Source organism: Amphiprion ocellaris, chromosome 3, assembly GCF_022539595.1.
Source record: "Amphiprion ocellaris isolate individual 3 ecotype Okinawa chromosome 3, ASM2253959v1, whole genome shotgun sequence".
In the NCBI taxonomy this organism is placed as follows: Eukaryota; Metazoa; Chordata; class Actinopteri; family Pomacentridae; genus Amphiprion; species Amphiprion ocellaris.
Genome location: NC_072768.1, coordinates 12,681,562 through 12,693,536, shown reverse-complemented (window position 1 = coordinate 12,693,536; position 11,975 = coordinate 12,681,562). Strand labels below are relative to the sequence as shown.

Genomic DNA, 11,975 nt, shown 5'->3' with positions numbered 1-11,975 from the left:
TTTACAGTGAAAATCAGTTGGTCACAGTGCTCCACTACCTCAATTTCAGCAACTGGATTCTTAAACAAGGACATTTATTTACAACAACCGAAGCAAACCAAACTCCATACAGAAATCAGAGAATTTAACCAAAACCAAACAGAACTCTAAAGGAATCAAGACCGGTTCAGAGAGCGTAGCTGCGGGAGTCCAGCGGAGATGCGAGGAGCCGAGGTAGGGGCAGAGGGGAAAAGCTCCAGGAACGAGCCAGGCAAAACTGAGCAGGCAGGGGGGAGTCCGGAGCCGAAGCAGGCCAGGGCGATGCTGCTGGCAGGGAGCCAGCAGGAACAATGGACCAGCCACGGCTGGTGGGGGGAATCAGGCTTTAACTGCCACTGATTGCTGATTGGGCACAGCTGCGCTCCTTTAGCAGCTGTGCCCAATCAGCCTGGGCTGTCAGCTGGCCAGGAGCGCAGCGCAGAGAAGGGAGGGACCATGACAGCAATTTTCTTTTCAAAACAAAGAAATAAAACAGGAGAAAAAGGAAAAAACAACAAGAAAAAGGTAGATACATGGGATTATGAAAAATAAAATATGTTTGTGTAAGTTTAAAAATAGTATAATACCTATAATACTAATACAAAAATATAAAGCAAGAAATAAGGTAAAAAAAATATTTTGACACACCAGGACACAGTTAGTACATTTTCTTATATGTCTTTAAGAATTGTTTGAGGCTTCTAAACAATTCTTAAAATCAAGGACAAATATATGCTATAAGTAAATGCTTATCTGCATATAATTGCAGACATAATACACAAGCAGATATTTATAGGGTTGTCTAAGCAGATATCATGATGACTGTTGGAGCTTGAATGGTCACATTTTGTTCCACAGTTCAGAAATGAAGAAGTAAAATGTGATTGCATATATTTGAACTTATTAAAAGTCATATGGATCTTCATCAACATATGCATACAAATACACCCGACAAAAATTTTAAGCATTGTTGCCAATGCTAACAGGGCAGACAACAATGCCATACTGTAGAGTAACACAAATGACCACGAAGATTATGTAGAACAGCAACATGGTGAAACCCAGCACCTTATTCAACTTCCACTCACATGATGCAATGGAGATGATGAAACAGAGGAGCATGAAGAAGAGCAGCGCGATGGCACAGAAGAGCCCGTTGCTGCTGACGGCCACTGGAGCAAAACCGTGGATGGATGAGTACAAGAGCCACGGGACTGGTAGGCTGAATAAAGCAACAAATCGTTGCACAGGGGGAAAAAAATAGCAGACAGAGAAATCACTTAAATGTGTGTTCAACTGCTTTGTCCACCAACCGTGACTGATCAAGGTAAAGAGGCTCACCCCACAGCAATGTCAAAGATGTTTTTGCCCACAGAGCTGGATACAGCCATGTCCCCCAGGCCTTTGCGAGCTACAATCACACTGGTAATGAGGTCGGGGATGGAGGTCCCTGCAGCCAGAATAGTCAAGCCCATAATCTCCTCTGAGATGCCGATGGTCTCACCCACCTGAGGGGACAGATCAGAGTTCAAAGCGGGTAGAAGCCTCAAAAATGATGCATGTGTGTGCCCAGATAGCTCAGCTGCCTGAGAGGGTGACCCATAAACAAGGACTACAGTCCCTGATGCAGAGGTCATGGGTTCAAATCCAGCCCATGGCCATTTACTGCATGTGATTCCCCCACTCTTCTACCCACATTTCCTCTCTCTCTCGCTCTCTACTGTCCTATACATACAAAAGACCAAAAGAAAAACCTTTTAAAATGGTGCATGCTTTTTCAAGATGACTGAATGAGGACACCAACGTAATCTCACTTTTTAAATGTATTTAAAAAGTGAGATTAAGTTGGTAATTTTTAAGCAAATTAATCAAAGTCTTACATGTCCCCAGAATGCATCTTTCATTTTTTCATCTGAAAATAATGCAAATATGGTTCATTTTACTATGACAATATAAGCCCAGTTTTAGACCTCTGTAGCTTGAAATAGTCAAAGTCACATTCAAAGCACATTTAAAACAGGAGTTGGACCAAAGCACTTTACAAGCAGCCAGGATAATCACAAACGGAACTGAGATGCCTAAAGTTTCTCCCACCTAAAAATAAAACCAGTATTCAGTGTGACCAAATAGCAGCTGCAGGATTACTCTCACGTTTACCTTAACCTAACTAATTAAGCACACAATCTAAATCTTGGTTTATGATACGCAATCATTAATTAATAAAGAATTTGACAGAAAAATGAAAATTGAAGAAAATGAAAACTACTTTTTCCTAAAAACTGATCTCTGCATCAAAGTTACATGCGGATCTACACAGTAACTGCCTCTCTAACCACTTCTCCCCTCTTAATGGAGGTAGAGCACACCAGCTCAACTACAACTCTGCTACAACTCTCAAACACTGAAAAATTCTACAATATGCACTGACAATTTATAATACTGGAGTGATTCAACCATACATGTTTGACCTGGAAGAAGAATAATTATACAGAAAATCCCACCATGCAATTTACCAAGATTGGTTCGTTACATCAGTACACTGCTTTCAAGGTGAGAATACTTGACCACGATGTTGACACCCTTTTGTTTGCTCACGAAAAGTTAGGTAGTATATAAAGAAACACCATATTATCATGTTCACAAGGTAAATTGACTTTCCCTGGATGTCTTTAAAGATGCACCATGGTGTAATTTTTCAAAATCCTTCTCTTGTGTGCTCAGCTTCCAGCCAATTTCCACCAACCTTTAGGAAAACCGTTTTGTGCCTGTGTGCGCAGTCACAAAACAAAGCAAAGCACTTCAAATACACCTCTAAACGTATTACACTTACTGACCCGATGGGCCCACCACACCATGAAGTAGAAGAAAGCATTAATCCACAAAATAGAGACTAGGAAGGTTACCACATAGAATTTCCTTGATTTCTGTCAGACAAAAGAAAAGAAAAAACACAAACATGTAAACGCACAAAAGCAACATGTGAAGAATAGCTTATGCAAAAGATGCATCCAAGTCTCACCTGATTGCGAACATCAGGAACTGTGAGCCACAGAGGGAAGACTATGGGCAACAAGAAGAGGTAGATGACTTGCTTATATTGTGTAACAGGCCATTTTAAAGACAAAGGCTTATCTTTTTTTCCCTCTTCTTCCTGATTCCCTACATTCTCATCATCTTCATTTTTACTGGAGTCACCACTGCTTTTCTTGCTGTTATCTTCATCATTGTCAGGATCTTCGTGACCCATCCTCTCCTGCAGACACACACTTCAACAGGTAATTTTGTTGATCACGATTGGCCATAGTAAAAAGTATCTGTTGGAAAATACCTTTATAGTCTCTGGTTGATCTCTTTCCCTCCTCTTTATAGAATCTAATCTGCAGCTTTGTTCTTTAACACATACTTATGCTGTAACAAGTAAGTATACAGATATGCTTAGATGTGTGAAATACTATTTGGTCAATTCCTGCAAGCAGTTCCACAGTAACCATTTGTGTATTTTCTGTAGAGTGTGCCCAGGTGCTTACCTTTTCAGCTTCTTCCAGAGCAACAACTTTCACCGTGCCCTTGTCTTTGTGGAGCTGGGTCTTGAATGCTTTCACTATTTGTGTATTAAACTTCATGAAAACAACATATGTAGTGTAACCGGCCACCAGCATCATGCTCTCCCACCACATTATAACATTATCCAGGAAGAAGATAATCAGTAAGATGAGGTGAAGTATGTAAAATGATACATCTCTGAAAAGTGGCCACCAGGTCAGATGAAGAATCTTCCGAGAAAACAAAGCACAGATTCCAATCACAAACAAAATGTTGTAAACTGCTGAACCAACGATGTTGCCGATACCCACATTGCTGTGGCTGATGAAGGCCCCTACCAGGGCTGTAAAAAACTTAGGGCTGGATCTTCCAGCAGCCATGACAATGGCTCCAGCTACATCATTAGAAATAGCTACCTTGTCTGTGATGACCCATAGCGCAGGAACAAAGAACTCATTGCACACAATCCCAAGTGACACAAACATGTACATTATCCCACTAATGTGGAGGATCACCCAGCCTCGTCTGCGGTCTTCAATAGAAAAGATATCTTTAGGGTATTCACCATTAACATGTGGAGCTTCATCAGGTTCAGTTGGAGTTATGGTGGTTAGAGGAGGAGCTGCTGTGGGTGTCTCTGGTGGAGGCTCAGTGGTGGTGGATGCTTTGAAATCAGAATTTGTGTCCGTATGATGTAACACATGCATCTCTGGTGTTGGTTGAACTGTGGGCTGTAATTCACCTGTTGCATTTAGAGGTTCCTCCAGATCTCCAGGCACTACTATAGTCTCCTCAATTCTCTCTGTTGAATCTTCTCCAAAATTCTGAGACACTGACAAAGGCTCATACAGTCTGGCACTGGTGGTCAGCTGACAGAAGGAACAGAGGAAAACTCCAGAGAGGAGAAACAGGACCTGGCCCAGCTGCAATTGCTTCCCTTTTGTATTCATTTTGTTCTCGAGAAGCAATAGTGCTGGCAATGAAAAATCAAGAGGGAGTGGAAAGCAATTTCAAGCTTTCACAGCAGACCATGGAGTGACAGAATCCAAAATCTCAGCAGCATGATTCATCTTATCTCATTGGAATACCTGTTGTAAACAAAAGGAAGCATCAGAGGTGAAATAAAACGACAATTATGAATAGCATTCGGTTCTATTCAAATAATGTATCTTTTTAATCACAGAAGCAGGATCAAAAACCTTCAAACACAGTTATAGGACAAGTCCTCACCATAAACATTATATCATCTTTCAAAAGGATTACCTGCAGTGTCTCAAACTGATCACCAAAACTTTGGTCATAGACACTGGAAATATTCCTTAAAATACAACAAGTGTGAGCTGTCGTACCTTCGAAAGGGCGTTGCATCCTCCATCGTTTTCTGCTCAAATTTATCTGCTCAATAATTAATATCCAAACCGTGACCCGAATCCGTAGATACTAAAAACAACTTGTGCAGTCTGGAATAAGGGTTTCGTCTTGAATCATCGAGAATTTTCCACTGAATAATTTTACAGTTCGTGCAATGTATAGCACAAAAAACTTCTCACAATGACCACCCACTTTTTCCCCCACCCCCGTGGATCTGGCAAAACACAATTTAAACCGGTATCCGAACCAAACACTTAAATTTGAATAAGTCAATATAATACATACTTTCTATATATTTTTATCTTTCCTGTTTACGGCATACACATAAAAATTCTTTATATCATATAGGAACCATTTGTTCAGTACTCGATACTCACCCGGACTGAAATATTGGTGCACATTACACTACAAACAACACTGAATGGCGAGCTAAACTGTCAATGGCACGTACATTTTCATTTATTCTTTGTAATTAAAATATTACTTTACTTGAGAGTTCAGCGTGATGATAATTATTTTGTCATATTCGTTAAACAGTAACCGGATCTCATCTTCCGTTGAGTGTTTTATCGTTATGTCTCACAATGCTAAGGTGATTTAGCCGAAGAGCTAGCTAACATTAGCTTCTTTTAGCTTTTAACGCCGTTAATAGCAGTAGTTTGACACAGCTAAACAAACCTGAGTAACAACACTCAGTAGTGGCACTGGCACTACGTGTTAATTATAGTAAAATAAACCTCACGCATAACTGAGAAAATATGTTAGCATGCTCTGAAAAGAAAGGACTGAACGCTAAGTTGGACGACTTATTTATAGGCAGGTTTTCTTATAAGCAGTCTTTTTCTCTTTCATGTCCTTCAGTGAGAGCACGTCAGGGGGCTCGTTTAAGTCCATTGTGTTACTGGGAGTCTAAATAAGCAGGAAGCCATGCCGACCGTGATTTTAATGGACGTGTCTCTGTCCATGACACGGCCAGTGTCACTGGATGGCATCGAAGAGTTCCAGAGGAAGAACCTGGCTGTCCACGGACTCAATATGTTGTTCGAACACATGGCCTCAAACTACCGCCTGGAGTTCACGGCACTGATGGCCTTCTCCTCTCTCTGGGAGCTCCTAGTGCCTTTCACCAGGGATTATAATGCATTGCAGGTAAAGTATGATCCATTTAAGAAGTCAAGTGTGAAAGGTCATTACATGTGTTCCTATAATAGTGATGTGTTCCTAATATATGTTCTGATAAGTTACTGACTTAAGTAGCTCTATTTGGAAGGATTTACTCATTCTTTAGGGGCGTGCGTCTGCATCAGAAATAAAAACAAATGATATTCAGATTCGCATTGTTGATGCTGAAACAATATATCATGCAGCCCTAATAAAATGTTAATTTCTTCTGTGCAGGAAGCTCTCAGCAGCTTGGAAGACTATGACAAGACCTGTGTTGAATCAGCTCTTAATGGAGTTAATAACTTAGTTCAGCAGGAGTGGGGCAGTGCCTGTCCCTGTCAGGTATTAAGCCCAGTCCTTCACCCACCATCATCACACATTTGAAATAACCATTGAATATTAAAGCTGGTGTTTGGTCAAACAGTTTTCCTAAAGTGATTTCAGCAACCTGTGCATATTCATCATGACGCAGGCTCATGTTTATGCACCTTCTTGTTCTCTTGTGTTCTGTAGTTGGTGCTGGTTACTGATGGATCTCTTGGTATCGGAAAAGGTTCCCTACGTCACTCCCTTCAAACACTGAAGCATCGCGGAGATGACAAGAAGTTCCCACTCCCATTCCCTTTCCCTACCAAACTGTTCATCATGTGTGTAGCCAATGCAGAGGAGGTACTGAAGCACTTTTTTTTAAGAATTCTGTTCCACAGTCAATTTCTATTTGCCTGCATCTCGATGTGAATACGATTAGTGCCGATAATGTGGTCAGATAACATGAATAGAATAGAATAGCTTTCATGTCGTCATACATGGGGGCATGATGAAAATATACATAGCTGCCACTGGACGGTACATTGATAACAAGCAATAAGAAATAAAATAACAACATTAAATAACAAAATCTAATGTACATATAAAACAAGACTATATTAAAAATGAAAACATATGCAAAAGAGGCAAGATAGGGTAAGATAGGTAAATGAAATGAAATAAAAGTCAATAAAAAAGATTAAATATGATCAGGAGATTGCACGTAAGCAGCATTATAACCATTAAAAGTGATACTGTGCGTTCAGGTTTTCAGGTGTTTTGAGTTCAAGAGTCTGATGGACCATGGGAAAAAGCTGTTTCTCAGCCTGTTTTTCCTGCATTTTGAGGATGTGCAACCAGAAGCAGTCGGTCATAAACACTACCTAAGGTCACAGACTCTGTTAGGCCGTTTTTATCCTAGAAGTTATTGAATAAATGGTAGAGTGGGAGAAAGGCAGTTTGTGGTTGTTTCTCTGCATAGCAAAAAGAGACAGAAATTAGAGGTTTGTATCGATGAGTATGAAACAATTAAAAGACGGATGCACGTATGTGAGGTTAGTAAGATTTTTAAAATGTGGTCTGTTCCATGAGTACTTCTGTATGGACACACAAAAATCAGAATGCCATGTGAACCCTCACAAGAGTTGGCAAGCACAGCATTTTTGTGTCATTTTTATCAGTCCATCTATGCAAAATTTCACTCAATTTACCGCTTGGATCAGACTTGCTAACTTAGTAAATTCGGTTCCCCTGTCTTGTGTAATTGCAGTTACAGATGACGGATGCCATGGACAACTTGGAGGAGCTTCTTCGTCTCAGTGGAGGAGATGGACAGATCTTCACTATGGATGGACCACTTTGCATGAAGAGCGTACAGGGCATGTTTGGGTATGACTGTTAACTGACAAAATTATACAAGCAAAAATGTACTTTTTCATCTTTTGTGTGTTAGAAAAAGAACTTTTGGACACATTGTGTATTTCTGTCTCCAGGAGATTGATTGATTACGCCTACTCTCCTTTCCACGCGGTCCTACACTGTGGGAATCTTTCCTCGGATGTTCAAGTGTTTCCTCGACCTGAGCCTGTCGTCATGGATGAAGAGGTGGAGCCGATGCCCCGAACAGTTAGTGCAGGTACTCAGGTGGCTTCAGACGTAATGATTCGAGTTTAATTTAAACTGCTTATTCTTTAAGCAAATCTTCATTGTGTCGTATGTCTTTCAGATTTGGAAATTGTGGGTTTCATTGAAATCGCTGACATTTCCAGTCCTCCTGTCATATCCAGACATTTGGTGCTACCTATTGCTCCAAACAAAGGTTTGTTTTAGTATTTTTACTGTATCAATTTAAAAAAGTATGAATAGAAAAAATGAGCTGTGCAGCATGTCCAGTGCATTGCTTTAACACATTTTTAGGGAAATAAATACGGATGCTTTCTATTCTCAAGCTTTAACAAAGTTGCTTGTTGCTTTTGGAAAATGATTTTCATTGAATTAGGTCCAAAAGCAATGAAGACAGTTTAGAAAAGGCTTCAGCTTGTAGAAAACTGAGTAAAATAGGAAGAAAAAGGTGCTGCTTATCATCTACCAGCAAAAATTAAAAGCAAGAAATGTTGATTTTTTTTCTTTAAACTTCAAGGAAACAACATTTTAAAATATATAACTAAATCCATGAGCCCTCCATATGTACAGATTTCTGGTGTCAACATATTTTATTTGTACCTGATTTCAGATGTGGATGAAGTTGGCACAGGAGCCACAGATGAGCTTGAAGAGGAACCTTCTGCCAGTCAAATGGCAGGAAAAAGTCCTAATTTTTGTGTACTTCTGCATGGAAGTCTGAAAGTTGAGGGCATGGTGGCGCTGGTCCAGCTGGGGTGAGATACAACAAAGCTGTTTATAGTTAACATGCATGAATTGTGCTATTCACCTGCAGATTGTTACGAAAGTTTCCAGTTTTGAATAAACACTTGCAAACGAAAGAGTGTCCAAACGAGAGGCACTGCTCTTTCAACAGGCCTCTTTATTTATCATTATGGTAGTGACTATATTTCCACATATGAATTATTTGTCTCGCTGCCTCTTCCTCTGATCCTCCGGAGACAGTAAGCTTATGTAATATTTCTCCTAAGGGCGCATTTACCAGGATATATACTGGTCATGCCCCCACCAGATGCAGTTAAAGGGTCGGCTTCATGTCATTTTCCACCCACATAACAATCTTATTTACTGATTAATTGTCTGGCTTCATCTTATCATCATGTTAGTGTTTCCTTCACTTGACAGTTTAATTAACTTAAAAGAACAGATCGTGCCTCCGTCTTAATCCTTTGTCGTTGCAGTGCTACAAGTATGACAAGAGGTTAGGTGCAGATGTTAGTTAAACACTGACATGGCCTATTTGTTAATTTCAGCAAGACACAAGCACATGAGTGATTAAAACCCACGAGCCTTGAATTAAATAAGTAAATGATAAGATAATCCTTTATTACATGAAACATTTCCTCCACACCGAATATTAGTTGATAGATTCGATAAACAAATGTCTAAATCCAGTTTGCTTTTTATTCCCCAGGCCAGAGTGGTACGGTATGCTGTATTCTCAAGCAGACAGCAAGAAGAAGTCAAACCTGATGATGTCTCTGTTTGAGCCTGGTCCAGAGCCTCTGCCTTGGCTGGGCAAGATTTCATATTTGGGACCAATTTCAGGTAAACATTTATCTGCTCAACATGTCAGGTTTCCCTGCAGGCACAGGCCAAACAAACAAATAACAAGTTTTCTGTGCATTCACAACCAGCTTCTTAAGTTCAGGCTACTTTCTTATCAATGAGGGCACATTTTTTTGTAACTTATGGCACACTAACCTATGAACAGGTAAACGACTGTTTATCCCTAAAGAGCAATGGACTCTGCATGTGTACACAATCACATGGTTAATAATTTACCCAGCTTTCTTACAGCTGCTTTTATCTTGATGCCCAACTGAATTTACTGTTTTATGAAATGTCTGTTATTTCAGAGGCAGCTGAAAATCCTTATGGAGAGGATGACAGTAAAAGTCCTTTCCCGCTGCAGCCACAGGTCAAACGAAGCTATGCCCAGAATGTCACTGTGTGGATTAAGGCCAGCGGATTACAGGTGCAGTAAAATCACTGTATTAGTGCACGGTAGTTTATAGAGGTTCATGGAGTAAAAAATAAAGTAAGATATTAGCATTTAATAAGTGTCTGACAAAATACCCACTCAGAAAACAATGAATATGTGACAACTCGTGTCTGCATCCATCTTGACAAATGTTGATTCCAATGTATACGCCAATGCCCATCATTCAGGGAAATGAAATCAAAATTCAATGAATATGGTGTAATATTAAGAGAATGGTTTTAGTCCTGATGTGGATGCTTTCAAGTCATGGCCATTCCCATTTCTACCATCCATCTCGTGATGTAAACACAGCATGTGACTGTGGTTAATGAGATGTACAGTCAGAACTTTAGTCATGTGTTTAGCTTGAAGAATTTCTTGATTATTTCTCACTTGTGGAACTGTGACCAAGTTGAGTACAGACCAAAGCATTTGGGTCCATTCCAGTCCTCACTGATTTGAGTCTGATTTTTGCTGTTATTGTACAGACTGATGTCCAGAAAATCCTGAGAAACGCAAGGAAATTACCAGATAAAACTCAGACCTTCTATAAGGTAAGTTTAACTAAAACAGCTCTTGAGCTAAGAATGTCAATTTTCATATTTTTCAAATGTTCAGTCACTGATTTGTATAATAATTTGGCAGGAGCTGAACCGTCTGCGGAAGGCTGCGTTGGCATTCGGTTTCTGGGAGCTCCTGAAGGGAGTGGCTGACCTGCTGGAGAGAGAGTGCACCATGCTGCCAGACTCGGCCCATCCTGATGCAGCTTTCCAGCTCTCCCACGCTGCACAGCAGCTCAAACTAGCCAGCACTGGAGACTCTCAGTATGCTGCTTTTGATCACAACATTGTTCCCATGCACACTGACTTCTCAAGCTGAGTTTGTACGAACAGACTGAAATACTGCAGCCTCGGCCTGTGTGGACCAATATGTGATGGAATCTGGTGACTTCCAGAACTTATTTGTGGAAATGAGTCAGATTAATAACTGAAAATGTTAGCGTGTACATATGTGGTTTTTTTTGTGTTTTTTTTTTTTTTTTTTTTTTTTTTTACATTTTTCCTTGTAGGATCTTTTTTGAAGATTGACCAGATTCAAATTACATTTTTATTCTATGTCAAACAATTTCCACATTTACAGGAAACAGCTGTTAATGTTTGCATTCAAAATTCAAGTGAACTTGAAAACAATAAAACAACAGAGTAAGAGGGATACACATGAATATTACCAAAACAGGGGTATTGTTGAGCATAAGAGACACAAAATGCTTTCTGTATTTAACCAGTCAGTTTCTCCCTGAGCTTTGTGGGACAGTTCAGAAATCTGAAATAATAAGTATTTGTTCAGTATATTGTTGCTTCTGTCATTCATTCACCAATAACTGTATAACAGATGATAACAGCAGGGTTTCCTGATCAGTGCTTCTTGCATTTGGTCAATAATACAAATATAATAGATCAAAAGGAAAAACACAATCACACAAGATATGAAGTTCTCTAGGTTATGATAGCTCTTCAGTAATTACAGCATCTGAGTGTATGAGAAATCAGTCACTAGCATGTGGGCTCATCCATGCAGTGATGAAATATTGTATCATCTGTAGGGTTTTCAAAATAACCTTATGGGAAGTGACTGACAACAGGCTAACAACATAATAAAACCTACAACTGATTTGATTGGAGCAGGGTTTTGGAGGATGATGACCATTACAAAAAAATATCCAGAAATAGGCAGGCAACAGAGGTGTTTGAGGAATGTCGGTGTTGAACCTCAGTTTGCTTTCCTCTTTTTGGTACGGAAACGCCTCGTCCTCTGCTTGTAAAGATGCCGGAAGTTGATAAAAAGTCCTGAAGAGGGTGAGGAAAAACAAGATTGATAGAAGAAAAAAATGGTGACAATGGAACATAATATTAGACAAACTGTTTTT

At 39.8% G+C, this 11,975-nt stretch overlaps 3 protein-coding genes across 6 annotated transcripts in view; 1 reads left to right on the top strand and 2 right to left on the bottom strand.

The window, feature by feature from the left end:
- LOC111575698 (sodium/potassium/calcium exchanger 2-like) overlaps window positions 1-5,644 on the bottom strand; it is a 9,738-nt gene extending 4,094 nt beyond the window's left edge. Inside the window, exons 1-6 of one of the 3 annotated variants that reach the window (XM_055006215.1) lie at window positions 4,911-5,644; window positions 3,546-4,649; window positions 3,038-3,271; window positions 2,853-2,942; window positions 1,360-1,526; window positions 1,107-1,240 (exon numbers count right to left, since the gene is read on the bottom strand). In XM_055006215.1, coding sequence (XP_054862190.1) covers window positions 1,107-1,240; window positions 1,360-1,526; window positions 2,853-2,942; window positions 3,038-3,271; window positions 3,546-4,511 — 1,591 coding nt within the window. In that variant the 5' untranslated portion in view covers window positions 4,512-4,649; window positions 4,911-5,644. Of the gene's footprint in view, window positions 1-57; window positions 1,241-1,359; window positions 1,527-2,852; window positions 2,943-3,037; window positions 3,272-3,545; window positions 4,650-4,910 lie in introns of those variants that run through there. The other 2 variants (XM_055006214.1, XM_055006216.1) reach the window with 2 other exon arrangements.
- ints14 (integrator complex subunit 14) lies at window positions 5,231-11,397 on the top strand. Its single transcript, XM_023280986.3, has 12 exons — window positions 5,231-5,375; window positions 5,794-6,081; window positions 6,331-6,438; window positions 6,610-6,765; window positions 7,673-7,791; window positions 7,896-8,038; window positions 8,129-8,221; window positions 8,636-8,780; window positions 9,479-9,612; window positions 9,924-10,042; window positions 10,537-10,602; window positions 10,694-11,397. Exons 2-12 carry the CDS (start codon window positions 5,860-5,862, stop codon window positions 10,925-10,927), a joined length of 1,539 nt encoding a protein of 512 aa, XP_023136754.2. The 5' UTR covers window positions 5,231-5,375; window positions 5,794-5,859; the 3' UTR covers window positions 10,928-11,397.
- hacd3 (3-hydroxyacyl-CoA dehydratase 3) overlaps window positions 11,142-11,975 on the bottom strand; it is a 7,881-nt gene continuing 7,047 nt past the window's right edge. For both annotated transcript variants that reach the window (XM_023280987.3, XM_055006221.1), the window contains one exon: window positions 11,142-11,895. In XM_023280987.3, coding sequence (XP_023136755.2) covers window positions 11,819-11,895 — 77 coding nt within the window. In that variant the 3' untranslated portion in view covers window positions 11,142-11,818. The remainder of the gene's footprint in view (window positions 11,896-11,975) is intronic.